At 37.1% G+C, this 15398-nt stretch overlaps 3 protein-coding genes across 3 annotated transcripts; 1 reads left to right on the top strand and 2 right to left on the bottom strand.

The window, feature by feature from the left end:
* Window positions 1–16: 16 nt before the first annotated feature.
* On the bottom strand, window positions 17–3759 carry LOC145899642 (coatomer subunit delta-like). Its single transcript, XM_082988531.1, has 12 exons — window positions 3646–3759; window positions 3374–3497; window positions 3045–3184; window positions 2700–2879; window positions 2438–2534; window positions 2266–2368; window positions 2038–2193; window positions 1487–1652; window positions 1169–1316; window positions 811–1000; window positions 621–750; window positions 17–445 (listed from the first exon to the last, which is right to left on the bottom strand). The coding sequence occupies exons 1-12, from the start codon at window positions 3646–3648 to the stop codon at window positions 356–358; spliced, it is 1527 nt and encodes a 508-aa protein (XP_082844657.1). The 5' UTR covers window positions 3649–3759; the 3' UTR covers window positions 17–355.
* Window positions 3760–6801: 3042 nt separating this feature from the next.
* LOC145898594 (kelch domain-containing protein 8A-like) lies at window positions 6802–8396 on the bottom strand. The gene has a single exon (XM_082987109.1). The coding sequence runs from the start codon at window positions 8266–8268 to the stop codon at window positions 7219–7221; it is 1050 nt and encodes a 349-aa protein (XP_082843235.1). The 5' UTR covers window positions 8269–8396; the 3' UTR covers window positions 6802–7218.
* Window positions 8397–8885: 489 nt separating this feature from the next.
* On the top strand, window positions 8886–15380 carry LOC145898696 (uncharacterized). Its single transcript, XM_082987261.1, has 18 exons — window positions 8886–9044; window positions 9125–9172; window positions 9344–9490; window positions 9566–9668; window positions 9753–9880; window positions 10399–10519; window positions 11017–11173; window positions 11244–11395; window positions 11723–11874; window positions 12124–12240; window positions 12405–12558; window positions 12648–12721; window positions 12779–12871; window positions 13198–13377; window positions 13680–14066; window positions 14574–14664; window positions 14720–14808; window positions 14893–15380. Exons 1-18 carry the CDS (start codon window positions 8952–8954, stop codon window positions 14944–14946), a joined length of 2340 nt encoding a protein of 779 aa, XP_082843387.1. The 5' UTR covers window positions 8886–8951; the 3' UTR covers window positions 14947–15380.
* Window positions 15381–15398: the final 18 nt, after the last annotated feature.

The following is a 15398-nucleotide window of genomic DNA, read 5'->3' as shown; positions in this document are numbered from 1 at the left end:
AACCTTACATATTTGTCGGAAATTGTCTTAATACCGACCAGTTTATTCTAGAAATATTCCAGCGCCCAATACACATATTACAACTTGAAAGTTAACCAGTAAGGGAAAATGTACGGTTGATTGCAATGTTATGTACAAACACACGGCACTTTTGGTACAGACGCTGTTCGGTATTGCACAAATACTCTTCAAGCGCCCAAATAAACTTCCAACTTCAATTGACTGATGAGTATTTATGGACTATAAATAGAAAGTGGCACCAACAAAAATCTGAACGGGAAAATATCCTCACAGCAAAGCTGTTATATCTACATTTTTTGAGCAGGTGTAGAGCATTAAGAAACAAAAGAACTATTCAGACTATTTCATATTTTTCAACAAGAAGTGCAGTTTCTGTAGAGAACTTGACTGGTGAACCATTGTCAGCCATTTCCACATCTACAACCTGAAACAAGTTTGTGATGACATTAATGAAGAGTGTTAGGTATAAACTGGTGTGTTGTAATTGCAGTCAGCATAGTCAGCTTGTTTAGGATTTCAGCTTGTTTAGCTTGTTTACTGTCTCCATTGAAACTACCTGATAAAATACCAGAAAAGCTAAGCTGGGAATGTTGTCTTACCTGCAGGTCTGTGTATGATCGTTTAGTTGCATGGAATGAAACGTTTATGGGGAAAAAGTCATCTGGAGAGCCAGCAATACTGAACTCCATTGAACCAGTGCTGTTGTTGGCATCAATAACGGGCAGGGACCTATTTTGAAACAAAAATCCCTAGCACTGATGATTTTATTTAAAATTTGAAGTGCCCTACCATTCTAAAATGTTCTTTCTGGAGTCATGTTTAAAATCACCATCCAAATCTGCAACATTAGGCGCTCCCACACCAGAAGGTACAGGAATACTAATTGTCACATCAATAAGTTCCAGTTCTTCCAGTTGAAGCTCATATTCAATGTTAACATCACAACCACCATCACCATTCTCATTAGGCCAACAGTTAACTAGAAACAAGAAAGATTTGTTCATTTCGCTGCAAATCAGTGTAGAAATTAATTGCTGTGCAGGTTTGATCTCAACAAAAAAAAGCAATTGTGTTTAATTTTTGTGCAGATACCACTGATTTGGTCCTTGTGGCAATTACATCGGTTATTCATAAACAAATGTCATACTTGTCAGTGGTATGAGACTCTCATCAGTTGTTTGTAACCTCCACTTAAGAACACCCACATCTTGTTTTAGTGGGAATGGTTTGTCAGAACTTTTCAGGCCAACTATACCCTTTGCTTGAAATATCTTCTTGTCCACATTTGGATGAGTCTGTTGGCACCAAATACGTTGTGTATCATATCAATTTAATGTGAAGACAAAGCATGGTCAATGTCAGCAAGATCCATTGTAAAACAATAAAGTTAACTGTTCATCGCACAAGATAATGGAAACACTTCTGATCACTTTTGACATTTAGATTACATACGTGCTTTACTGACCTGAACCTGCACACCCTTGTTGTCATTGTTTTGTACTTTGAGACGAATGCAGCCATACTGTCCATCAGAAATCCGAAGCATACACATTCCACCAATAAGCATGCTTTGTAATCCCCCATCTCGGCCAGCCGATATGCTTAGCTTCTCTTCAACACGAATATGTATACTGCAAGTATATGGTAATATGTTTTAAGTTTTCACTGTAACCTTAAAAACATTGTTTTGTTTTTTTCAGCCATTGATAAAACAATTTTTATGTAGAATAAATATTCACAAAACTTTTGAATTTTTTATTCTTTTAAGTTCGATAATATGGTCTAAATATACAAAAAAGGAAACAAAAGTGTTTGTTGCTGAAGTTGTCCAGCATATTGCTAGCGTGAAGTTATTTCTTTTGAAAAAAACTTTTTATTGTGACTGAGGTTTGGTTGCTATCCAACAGAAGGACAAAAACACATGTCCTGACAAAAAGATATTTTGCACAGTAACCATTTGTGGCATCCTTAAACTTAATTGATAATATACATCCATATATCAGTACAAAACTTTACCTTTCTGTTAGGGCTGTTGGCACAGTCGTTTTGGCAACATCAGATTTTTTTGACTTAACACCACTTGATCGGACTTGTTCTCCCTCGGAGATCAGCTTGTCCACAAACGAGTCAACATCCTTTGATTTTGCACCAAGTTTCATTGCCTTGCCAGTTCTTGAAAGGAAATTTACATATATTATTGATGGGTTAAGTTAATCACCAACGCATTCGACAAGTTAAACCTACCTTGATTGTATAGGTTTGGGTTTTGCTGGTTCTGGCGCGATAGTTTGTGTTGGCAAATCAGATTTCATGCCATCCATACCACCTCCATAACCTCGACTTCCTCCTGGAAAAACAAAAAAAACTTTCATGTTTGGAAAGAAAGCTTTGTAAACAAACTCTGATAAAGTCATACCTCCTATTCTAACATTGCCTCTCATGGCATCACGACGCATCTGCTGAAGTTCTTTAGCTTTGCGGCGCATGGTAGCTTTAGTTTCATCTTCTTGACTCTGTACAGAACAACATTTTTTATTCAGTTAAACATGTAACTAGCCAAGAGAATCACCCTTCATCGCAACTAAGTTGACAGGAAATTGGGTGTGGCAGAACGACCTCTTAAACAGTTGTATATATTTTAATCAGCTTGTTTGGGTGTAAAAAGGCAAAAAACTAACCTTTCTGACAGCTTTGAAGACTTTCTCCTCATGGGAATCCATCTCTGTAAATGTGCGTATCTGTGCAAGGTTGACACTTTCCCGGTAACCCAGAGCCACAACTTCATCAAAGGCGAATATTAGCTCAAATGCATGATCTTGAATGTCTGTTTCATCAATGACTCTACAATACTCTGGAATCTATGAGCAAAATATCAATTTTTTTTTCTATTTCCATATTAACAATTTTTTTACTAACATAATTATGAAGGCAAAATCTAAGTTTGTCATAAAAATTATATTCACCCGTACATTACTGGTTTTTGACTGTATACAAAGCATTTTTGACTATTAACAGCAACTTACAACTCTTGAGAACAATCTCAGTGTTTCAAGATCTTCAAGGATGTTGCTGTTTTTGGTTGTGATCAAAAGCATATACATTTTCTCAAGAGGTTGATAAACATAGCGCACAGATTCAGTCTCCACAAATGTGTGTTGTTTACCTGAAAGAAAGTGTCAAGATTTATTTAGTCTCAATTTAAAAAACAAAGCACTTAAACACCACTCCTCGTATTAGGAACTGGCACACTTGTCCCAATTCTACAATTCACACTAAATTTTTGACAGAAAATCTTCATGTTTATTATGAAATTTTTTTTTATATTATTCACAAAAATATGTGCAACATCAACCTGTGTTCATTAACTTTGGAAAGGCTGCCAACAGCCCTTCAATTCGAGATCGTGTCATCTCCACAAACTGTCGTGAAATGATTGCCCTCCCATTTTTTGAGCACACTGCTGCAGCCAGCAATACCTAAAATAACAGTAATTTATACACTTTTACTGTAACACATATAAATTAAGGTTGTTACATTGTATGATTTAAATCTATGCTCAAAACAAAATTCAGGTTTTCTTGGGTATTAGTGTGGTTTTTAAAACAAAATTTTGAGAGTGCTCACCATTGTGTTCTTTCCGACTTTCAGACGGGACCAACCTTAACAAATCACTTTTTCCTAGGTTATAAATTTCTCTGTTGCAAACAAGTTCAAAGAAAATACATTTAAACAACATAACTTGTCTATGAGAGCTGCAGACAGGGTGTATACACGCACTGTTTCGACCTGTAAGGTCTCATCAGTGCAGCTGTTGATGTGGCACTGTGCTAGCTGGTAGACTAGCAGGCACACAGATTTCCACTTTGTGGTACCTTTCGGTCAATCGTCAATAATCAATGAGAGCTGCAGACAGGGTGTATTATTATGGCTCTTTTGCGCATATAATATGATTTGGGTGAAAGCCGAGCCGATAGCGCTATTGGATCCCAAACAGTTGTTTTGTGCGCTCCACGTGGTTCGTCTGTGTTGATTGGTACCAAGTTTGGTACCCAACATACCGACGATTGACCGAAAGGTACCACTAAGTGGAAATCTGAGTGCCTGCTAGTCTGCCAGCTATCACAGTGCCACATCAACAGCTGCACTGATGAGACCTTACAGGTCGAAACAGTGCGTGTATACACCCTGTCTGCAGCTCTCATTGATTATTATGGCTCTTTTGCGCATATAATAACTTGTCTGTTGTAGCCTTTGTAAAAGTGTCAACAACACTCGGAACATATAACCACTAAAATGGAAATAAAAAAGAACAGCAGAACTTTGGATTGTATTTGTCTTTTTCACACCTGAAGCTGTAAATATCGGCATAATTGAGTAGAGACATCTTTATAACCTGATCAAACGAGCAATTATTATCTGAATTAGCCGAAGATTAACCCGATCTATATTGCGTTATCCTAATGTTTTTGTTGAGAAAAATATTACAAATTATTTGTCCCAACAAATATACAATTCCTGTGAATTAGGCAAAGTTCCGGGTTGCCCGAGAGCAAAACCTTCACTCACACTAATTTTCCATGCTTACGGCAATATTCGGCAACTTGTATAACGTACCCGACTTGGTCCTATAGTTTACTCACCGATATTTAAATACTTTATAACTTTTTTTTGTAGATTAACTATAACTACATCATCACACAATTCTTAAGCAAATAACAAACTAACACAAACAAAATCAGCAAAAACACTAAATTAACAACAGCCCTGTCGATTCTTCGTGCAGTATTATTATTTCCCAATCCCTGGCAAGAGAATGCTTCTCACAATAGAAACGTCACATAAGTAAGCCGCCAAAAAGGAAAGTAATTATAAAAAGAATCGTGTGTTTGATCAAAGAAATACGGAACAATATGTTAGACGTATATTTATGTGCATATATTACTATTTTAATCGTATAAATGCGAAAAAGAATTTAACAACAACCATTACACTCTGGAGATTTGGATAAACGTGGAAATGCAAATTACACAATCGAGCCACGTCAGAACGAACCGGTTGTTTCAGCATGTCACATGTGGAAGTTTTGTGCATGTCAGTTTGAAGAAGACACTTGTGATGGTCTTTCAAAATAAAAACATGCAAGCCCCGACATGTAAAGCGTCATTTTCTTCTTATCATGCCCATGATCCTTTTGCACAATTCAAATTTAAACCCTTTTTTTCGCCATCAAGTACAGAAAATTTGTTTGAGTTGTTCTACATCATAATCCGGATCCGGGTGAATCGTTCTACTTCAAGCGCCCCTTCCCGCGTAGGCCTACACTAAACCACGATTCAGTTACATGCTTAGCGTTTCACGACACACAGTTTTAAGACTAACTGGTCTACAATTTTTGTAGACATCGTGATGATTCAACTGACGAACTGCTACGCTTATGAAGTAATAATCAAATGTCAGGTTTATAGCGTTGGATGTTTCAATTTAAGTTGCAAAGACGTTTTAACCAAGTGAAATTTAGGCAACTTTGCCCATTTCCCACTAACGCTTTGTCAAAATTATAACAATTAAACTTTACGTAAGGTTACGTGGTTTCGTGACATTGCATTTTTTGCGATTTTAAAACGCAATTTTGTAAATGCTGACGCATTCTGTGTACCACCTTGTGTGGGTGAAACTCCTTGGCTAGGAGTTTTTTAGGGTTCGAACGTCAAAAAAGCTCTGTGCAGGGCTGCCCAATCCCCGGCTCTCGGGGCTGCTGTTTTAGGTGGCCCACGGTATAATGAGATTGGGTTAGGAATAGCTGCCATCCAAATATACCAGTTGTTTCTGTTACAGATCATTTATCAAAAACCCGATTTGAAAACATACCAATTTTTCAAATTTTGTACAAACACGTACCAGTTGACATCATGCAGCACGTGACTGATTATAACCTTTTATTATTACGTCAAAATTAAAGCATTGTCACAACACCCAAACATGCTACATCTTGTCTTTCGGTCTTTGTATATGCCGTTAATTGTTGGCGTTACGAGTACGATTATTAGCAGAGTTTGCAGTTAATTTGAAGAAAATAAAAACATAAATACAAATCAAGTGCATTGCTTATCAAAGCTTTTTGGAAAAAAGTACACCGCAAAAACTTTCTTCAAATAAAAGTGACCCGCAACACTAAAATGCTGGTCGGACAGGCCTGCACAAGGGTGTGAGCAATTATAATTTAGTGGATCAACTAGGATTTCGATTGTCGGTATTCCGACTTTTTAGACTGGAATCGACAGACCTTGCAGTTCCAACTTCCAATTGAATAATATCGTTTGCATTCCGTTTCACCTTCGCGTTGTTAAGTTACAGGAGATAAATGCAGGGGAAGTTAACTGGTTATCAACTCCATCTGCGCGCGAAAGGCATCATTTTGAAGGGTTGCTGCTGATAATCAGGATTGTTAAAACATCTTGTTTCGTTTTAGAAGTAAATCTTTGCGTCATGCAGCTTATAACGATAGATACTGCAGTAAGTTGTTTACAGTGGTTTCAGACACTACAGTTCTCTCCATGTTCTGTGTAAAATGTGTTTTGTTGTTGGTTGTTCCAAGAAAATTTTAAGTTTTTGGAAAAAAAATATTTTAATCTGTTGGGAATTGGCATCAAAAGCAGTTGGATGCATCTGTGCCTTATTTCCTAATAGCCCAAAAGCAAAACCCTCCAAATATATTAGCTCCACCTTCCAGACTTAAAGTTTCTGGCACCAGTATAAATGAGACCAATGCTAAAACCACAAAGTTGTTTAATTCCTTTTGTTCCATTTTACCACAACTGAAGATCATACGTTTAAGGTACAGTTAGAAAATAGTAGTAAAACGTTCCTTAAAATTTCTAAATATGTTAATAAAGCATTCAATCTCATTGAATAAAAATGCAGTTGAGAAGTCATAATGCAGGACAAACCAAATGCATAGCGAATTAACTTGTAAAAAATTTAAGGTTTTTGCACAGTTGCCGTAGGGCATTCCGGTCCAAAGAAAATCATGCAAAAGCACAAATAGAAGATTGATATTACACACATAAAATCAGCAATATATAGCATGCATACAACAAAATTGTGCAGTACATCAGCAATTCAACATGCACAAACATCAACACCTGAGCATATTGCAGACAGTTGTACCAACTGCATTTGTTAACAAATTATACATCCTCATGTCTGTGCGTTTTGGAATACGAGACACTCAGAAGTTGGACCTTCAGGAGATACACCGCCCACCAAAAAGAATTTGCCTTGACAAAAAATACCAGCAGCTGTGCTTCGATTTTTCGGCATGTCACATAGGCGCTTCCACTTTTTCGTTTCAGGGTCAAAAAGCTCCACTGAGCTAATGGGTTTGCCTCCATTACCCAGACCACCAACAACCAACACTTGGTTGTCTATTGTGGCACATGAAAAATCACCCCTTTTGTTAGGAATTGAAATCTTTTTGTTGCTTTGCCATTCACCTCTTTCTGCTTGGTCCAATTGGTACATTTCACATATGTCACAAAACCCCTGTTGCGCTGTTTGCTTCAGACCACCTAAAGTGATGATGTGCTTGTCAGTAAGAGCATAGGACAAAAATACCCTTTGGTTGGGAACATTCGGGTATTTTGTCCATGATCTCAAATCAAAATCATACACTTCAAAATGGGTGACTGGAAATTTTCCTTGCCTGCCTCCAATAACATATGCTTTGTTGTTTCTATGGTAGGCTTGAGCGGCATATCTGGCAGTGGGCATCGGAGTAAATGCTTGCCACTTTTCACCAGATGCACCAATTGCAAAGCATTTGTAGTGGTCCCTGGGATTAGTGTCCACACCCATGCCACCAAATATGTGAATTTTATTGTCTTTTAAAAAGTTTGCCATGCCCATAAGTGGCTCTGAAAGGGCTGACAATTTTTTCCATTTGTTTTCAGCTATGTTGTACAGTTCAACATTATCAACTGGAGCCTGGGTTGGGCCAACTCCACCTATTGCAACAATCTTTCCATCAGCAGATGCAACAGCTGGTGCAGCACGCTTGGAGGGCATCGACTTTAGCTTTGTCCAAGTATTATTTGCCAAATCATAGCCTTCAATACTGTTTACTGGTTGGCCCATCTCGTCGCACCCTCCCACAACGTACAAGAATCCATTACAATATGTCAATGACATGTACACTCTTGGGGCATGTAATGGGGGTAAAAACTCCCATGAATATTCTGTCAACGACATTTTCACTGGTCCTTATACCTACATTCAACAAATTTGGAAAATAACTTTGTGCAAAGCAAAACTCAGGCTGAAACAAATTATGCGATACAAGTGTTAAGTGTACAGTGTACAGTCGTTCGTTTGACTTTGCCCTGCCCATCGTTGTGCGAAATGTTCATTGGTAACGCCTCTGTGTTCAATCTTGCGTAACGAACAGCCACAAAGCAAAACTTTTTATAGCGGCTAACCTGAACTCCGATTTCTGTACACCTCACCTCTGCGCTGAGGTCCTCAAGATTATTTTTTGGATTTAACATTTATTGGTCTTCATGGTAAACTGCTTCCCCCTTCTTTAAACCCTGAGGAAGGCTTGTTGGACAACAGGCAAAACGTCGATATATAAAGTTACGTTTTAATTGTGCCAGAAAAACAGACTATTTAAGTACAAGCCGAAGTTGTGGTAAAACTTCAAAATCGTTGCCAAACTTAAAATTTTTGTTACACAACCTTTAGTCCACACAAAAAGCAAAACCAACCGTATTGCAACATAGTAAATTTTTTTGTTTTCAGACCCGTTCCACTCTAGTAGTTACTGTTCCATCTCAATAGGTTTTAACGTTCGACTGAAATATGATTTGTCGCGGCAACGGAATTCTGCTCATTTGCTTACGTTTATTACTGTAAGGTTTTTAGCAACACAAGTTATGTTTCATCGCACGCACACCACCAGAAAAGGTCTTCTTAAGCAAAGGCGCCCAAGAAGAAAACCAGCACCTATTCATCACCCAGAGTGGGATGTACGTATCGTATACAGCAACAGCATGTGTGGCAAAAATGTGACATTCCTAATTTAATTGTTTTTGTTTCGTTGTTTTAGGCCACTGTAAATGACTTGACTGTCCACGCAGCATCTCCGGAAGAAATAGTAAGTTCCAAGGACGATGTGTCCGCAATTCCCCAACCCATTAATTTTTTTTAGATGTGGAATAATGTGCTTAAACAAATAAAATCTATGCTTATTGCCAGGAGAGCACTTATCACAATTAGAAGTGACATGCTGCCAAGCAACCATGCCACCTTATGTATATAATTGCAGTTGCAAAAGAAAGTAAGACACAAGTCAAAAAATGCTGATGCTGCTAAAAGGGAGCTAAAGGCAAGACAGCAGGGAATCCCAGTAGATTTGATGTTAAGCCCAGGCCAAGTTGAACTGGAAATGAGGAAACTTGCTGTACTGAGAGAGGTTTGTTGTTCATAAAATAGATACATGTGGTTTTATTGAACACTTGAAAGGCAAAAGTATATTTTTTAACACAAGGTTTTATATGACCACAATGATCTGAATGAGGTTCTAAGAAGGTCTGATAAAACTATGCATTCTGTGAAAGACATTTTTCACGATTCCGCAACTCGAAAAACAGGTAACAAGATCATGAAATTTGTCTATCAGTAAAATACTTGTATAGTTACAAGAAAACTAAGGAGAAATATTATTTTGTTTCAAGGTCATCCAAATGTAACTTTGGCACCAGGAAAAAGATTGGCTCCTCCTGTGCAAGTTCACCCGGAACAACCTTCAAAGCTTGATGCCTTGTCTGACTCTGTCATGGATAGTCAAGCCTTGAATGATGACGTAAACTTTTTCAGCAATATTTGTTTGGCTGACTCAAGCTGTTTATACATTAGAACAGTGGTTCTCAATGTTTTATATTTGTGTACCACCTACAATTTTTTTACTGTTATTATGTATCATACATCTGGTTAGTAGCCAAAGTATAAAACATACTGATACACCATAACATGTACAACAAATACCATAAAACAGAATTTATGTGAAAACTAGGGGAGTTAAATATGTGCATATTCATTTGTGCAAATTTGTTTTTTCAAATTTATATCCATTTTGTTTTACCACATGTAACTTCAAATAGGATCCAAACTTAAAGCTTGTGTCCCACTAAGTGTGTACGACAGGTTGACAACCACTGAATTTGACATAAATGTTGTAATCATGGCAAAATACTATCACATAACCATACATTTTGGCCTCCAGTATGATTATACAGTGATCATTATGACCTCAGAATTGGGTTTACAATATATTTGTATTCCTTACTTGATAACCAGCTTAAAGTTTTTCTCATGATTTAGGATTATTCTGAAGAAAGTGAGTATGAAGATGATGTTCAATTTGAGTCAAAGATTGATTGCGATAGGTTTCTCAGTCTGTTGAAAGATTCAATGAACAAACATCCAAGCAAACAGCAGCAAGGTAAATGATATTTGAAATTGATATTTTGACCAACAGTTGTGCAAGTTAAAAGGTTCGTACAGTTTAGTTTGCCACTTTATTTTTTTCAATAATTATATGTTAAATTCCCTTTGGTTTTTTTAAATTGATCCAGTTTTTATTCATTAATCATATTTATTTTTTTTATTTATATTTTCAAAAATATTTTGCTTGATAATTTTTCTAAAAGTCAATTTGTTTTGCAATAAAAGTGCAATAAAATCAAAAAAAATGTGTAAAATAACAAAGTTCACAATCACAGGCTTTGCGACCAAAGCAGATCCAGCTTGGCTGCATTGCATTGGCTGCGAAGCCTGTGAACCTTATGATCAGAAGAATATTAGAGCTGTGATCGCCAAATATAAAGGGCCTGCGCAGTGGGGCGATCCTGCCTTGCTATGCAAAAGCATGGCATTACTTCTGCGTTGTAAAATAACAATATTGGAAAAAAGCTAGTATATAACTTAAACACTTTGCAGAGCGGACCCCTGAAAAATCTGAGGCCAAACAAGAACAATTGCGATCAGCTCTTAATTGCACTGAGGAAGTGAAACGAACACTGTCAAGAGTCTCATCAATACATGGGGATGATACAACTGGTGATGAACATCAGGACCCAAAAATGAAACAAATCAGGTTAGAAGTCCTTTATCCTCATTTTGTTAACTATGGTGTTTGACCTAAACTGAACATGATTTTGTTGCAGAAAAATTGACCAAACTATAGTTGGGCTGGCAAAGGACACATCAAAGCTGCAGAAGAAAATCAACAACTCAACGGCGTCCACAATTATTGCAAGTGCTCCACAACCCCGGGCTAATCTGGCAAATTGTAACATGACTTACGATGATTTAAAAGGTATTGTTACAATTACACTGTGTGATAGGTGGAACTCAACCAACATTTGTTGATGCACAAAACAGCAGAACCCACTTTATGTTAGATACTTATCCTAAATCTCCGGTCTTTATTTTCATGTCATTGCAATCAGAGAACAAGTAGCTGGTTTTAAGTTTCCAGTTTGTGTAAAATAAATAAGAAATAATTTTTTTTTTGCTTGGATTTTTGTCATTGTTTTAATTGTCTTTGTGTATTATTTAAAGCCTTTGTTAACAATAGAAAATAATTTCCACAGTTTAGCATTGTTGAAGTAATATTGCAAGTAACAAATCCATGTGCATAAAGGTGCCATGTCAAAAGTGCAAAAAGGCATCATGGATCTTGAGGAAAGAAAAGGTTGCCCAACAATCGATCAAGCTCCTCCATCTGATGGTTTGGCTGGTTTTACTGCTACATTAATTGATGCAGTTACAAGGTTAACTGGATATGTCAATGAGGTATGTATCAGTTTTGTTTGTGACTGCAATGTTATATTAGGGAAAAACATAGTGTGTATGTTCTCATGATCAATGTAATGCAAAAATACTCATCAACAAAACAGTCATGTCATTTTTGTTCTGTATTTTTCAATTCTTTTAAACTACTTGATTAAAAGTTTTGAATAATATTTTATATTGTGTTTGTTTGGATATTTGTGTAACAAAGAGTTTATTTAAACAAATACATGCATTTTGCCATTAAAACAGGGGGAAATAAAACTTCAAAACTTAGAAAAAGTTGTGAGCGACGTGCAACAGAAACTTGACCATCAAACTGCTTTAACCGATGCCTTGACACTGGAATTAATGAATTCTCAAAAACAGGTAATAAGCAACTTTATTGAAACAAATTTAGTTCATTGCAGAGATAAAAATATAGTTGATCGTAAGTTTTAAAATATTTTGCAGTAAATCACAAATTATTTGCATCAAACCAGCCAAAATTGTAAAAATTTGACTGTTGTTAAATTCAAATCCATCTGATTTAGATTAAGCAAAACAAGCAAGAGAAAGAAAATTTGAAAAAAGAATTTGATAAATTAAAATCAGATAACAACATCACCAAGAGCAATGATGAGAGTCAACTTAAAGAAAAAATTCAGCAAGTAGAAAAGGACCTCGGTGAAATAAAAAGCAAACTGGGTAAAGTGTAAATAAACAGTATTTATTCTAAATATTTGATATATACACAACAATATTGTATATCCTGGTTTGGATGTTTTTTCTTTTAGATAATATAATGGAAGAAGGTGAAAAGAAACCTGGGGAAATTGTGGAAGAAGATTTGGTGCTTGTTGCTCAAGAAGTATACTGACTTCATAGTCAAAATTTCTCTTCAAACTTATTCTGTGTTTTTTTCTAGGCACAGCACAACAAGAGCAAGGACGAAGAAGAATTATCCCTGAAAACAGATATGCTTAAACTATTACATGCATTAAAAAGCAAAAATGAACAGGTAAGTTGGTTATTTTTTGTCTTGCTAAAATGCGCTTTAGTGTCGCCGGAATTATTGTAGTTTGCAACAAATCTTTTTAGAAAATTTAGTAGGATTAAATTAAAAAAATTAGCTCTTCCTTCATAATATAGAACCTTTTTAAAAAAGTATCAAAATCACGAAACAGGCTCATGGGCAACAAAGACTCAATATCTCATTTTTTCGACAAATTATACAAATAACAAATGACTTGCGGGTTTTTTTACATAACTTTGTTCCTTTCATAAGAATTTATACTTTGTACTAGTTTATTGTGCAATGCATCTTAGTAAATGCACTTCTTGCAGCAAAGATCTGAACCAATGCCCTCAGCATCACAACCTCTGCCACTCCCACAAGCACTTTTGCCAGGAGCCACACAGGAAGCAGCTGAAACCATTGCATCTGTAGAGAGTCACCTAAGGCACTTGAAACTTCAGCACCAGGAGGCGCACCAGAGAATGCAAGAGTTAACCAGCCAAGCCCAGGTATACATGAGTAAAACCTGCAGTAACACCAGGCATCATATACTGTGTGTTAATTGCAAAAGCTACCCAAAAAGTGACAAATTTATTTTGATAAAAATTAATTCAGGTGTGACCAGAAGGTTAATCCATGTTGAAGGAAAAAGGAAACTACTTTATTTTCTATAATACATAAACTAGCTGTTTATAATACAAGTATCTCCCATATTTTAGTTGCTCTTTATAAACAACTAAATCCATCACACAAATGAATCCACCAAGTTAATACAGTACCTTGTAATATAACCTGTGTTTTTATTGTGCAGGCTTTTTCCAAGAAAGCAACAAGCTTCACAAACCAACCCCAACCTGTAATCATTGATAGCTGCTCGTCGTCCACCGACAGCATGAGTTTGGCATCGCTTCCCGTCAAGTTGCCTGCCTCCAGAACCACCCGCCTTCAGACCAACTTTCCCACTTACGAAGCTCCACAACGCGACACTTTGATACACGAGGTCCAAGTTGACAAGAAGTCACCCGGTTGCGTTTTGCCGTGTGAAGAAAGTGGTCTTGAGAGTGAAGATGGGGGGAGCTTTCATTTCTTGAACGCGTCTGAAAGTGGGAGCACGTTGTCGGTGGATGAAAGCATGTCGAGGTCGCCCCACGTTGCTGTTCAACAGAAAGCTGTGTTTAGCAGCATTCAGAAAACCCAGGTGCGGAAAATATACAATTGCACTGGGTTGACCCCATGCTCCGCCGGAGTGGGTGCAGCCAGTGGAGCGCACTTGGCCCCGGGCCAGTCATGGCTATTAAAAGGGGCGTGGGCATGAACGCCATTATTTGTTTCAAAACTAAGTTATTTCAATCACAAAGGCTGGCTTCCAGTTTCATGCGATCTCAAACCCTGCACCGGCACATTTTTTCCCAAGGGTCCTCGTTTAGTCATATCACACGGGATTTTTGTGAAGTATTTCAGGGGTGCAAACAAACTAAAGAGGCAGCTTAGGTTGCACAGCCATATTGTAGTTTTGACTTTTCACTTTTAAGTAATTTTATCAATAATAATAATAATACGAAGTTTACACTTAAAACATTGCTTTTTTGCGTATATTTGCTTGTCCCACATCAACGTTAGTGTTTGGCCCTGAATACCAAGTTTTGTAACTTGCTGAGATAATGTTGGGGCCAAATATCAAATATATAAACTGCATTTTCATTAGGTCAGCCTCGAAGACAGAATATCAGAGTTGAACAAGCAACACAGCGAAGCTCAACAAAGATTACAAAACCTTGTTGCCAGGCGACGCAATGGTAGGTTGATGGGCCTGTTATAACAAACCCGCTGCTAAACTTGTTTTCTTAACAGAACCAACCAAAAAAGTACAAATCAGCGTTCCAACGGCAGAAATGTTGCAAACACCGCAAATTTCCAAGGTCAGGCCGAATGCTCCTCGGGTAAGTTAAAGGCCGTTGCCATGCCACCATTGATACTGGTGCTTTCTTGCTAAAAGTATGATTTCGGGTTTTATTGATTCGCAGGTTCAAAACTCCGCTGCGTGGTATTCCCTTTCATCACACACCACAAGTGCTTGAGTTGTGTCTCAATTTCGTATCCGTTGCGTTTTACGTATATGTTTTAGCGTGAATAAATCTATCGTACGATATTAACCTTGATCTGCTGTGACATTTGACGATTTTACATGATAAAATTTTCGTGGGCATTGATTTCGTCATTTCATTTTACTGCTTTGATTTTGTGATTTTCTTCAATATTTCTACTCAACCTATTTGTTTTTTCCCTACCAGTTGTTTGTCACTACTGCTCGCCAATTACTCTAGCACATGCCTAAATTGCTTGGTGGTAAATTCCTTCGAGGTAAAATCATATTATACATATACATAGGCGTCGATTTTTTAACATTTTGTAAAATATTAAGGTCGACTTTTCCAGGTTTTAGAAACACGCAAAAACATTTCGTCAGTCGTATCGCCCTAAACATATAGGCAAACGACGCAACTTCCGTTTCGTGTTACTTTGTTTTACA

The sequence above is a fragment of the Ascidia mentula genome, chromosome 4, assembly GCF_947561715.1.
Source record: "Ascidia mentula chromosome 4, kaAscMent1.1, whole genome shotgun sequence".
NCBI classification, from domain to species: Eukaryota; Metazoa; Chordata; class Ascidiacea; order Phlebobranchia; family Ascidiidae; genus Ascidia; species Ascidia mentula.
The sequence above is the reverse complement of the archived record's forward strand: the minus strand, read 5'-3'. Positions and strand labels throughout refer to the sequence as shown.

Coding starts and splice junctions, on each gene's coding strand:
- LOC145898594 (XM_082987109.1), bottom strand. CDS start 8,268: ATGTCGTTGACAGAATATTCATGGGAGTTTTTACCCCCATTACATGCC.
- LOC145898696 (XM_082987261.1), top strand. CDS start 8,952: ATGTTTCATCGCACGCACACCACCAGAAAAGGTCTTCTTAAGCAAAGG. Junction 9,881..10,398: donor GTCAAGCCTTGAATGATGAC/GTAAACTTTTTC, acceptor CTCATGATTTAG/GATTATTCTGAAGAAAGTGA. Junction 14,809..14,892: donor TCAGGCCGAATGCTCCTCGG/GTAAGTTAAAGG, acceptor ATTGATTCGCAG/GTTCAAAACTCCGCTGCGTG.
- LOC145899642 (XM_082988531.1), bottom strand. Junction 3,185..3,373: donor TCCAAAGTTAATGAACACAG/GTTGATGTTGCA, acceptor ACTTTCTTTCAG/GTAAACAACACACATTTGTG. Junction 2,535..2,699: donor TCTTCAAAGCTGTCAGAAAG/GTTAGTTTTTTG, acceptor TGTTCTGTACAG/AGTCAAGAAGATGAAACTAA.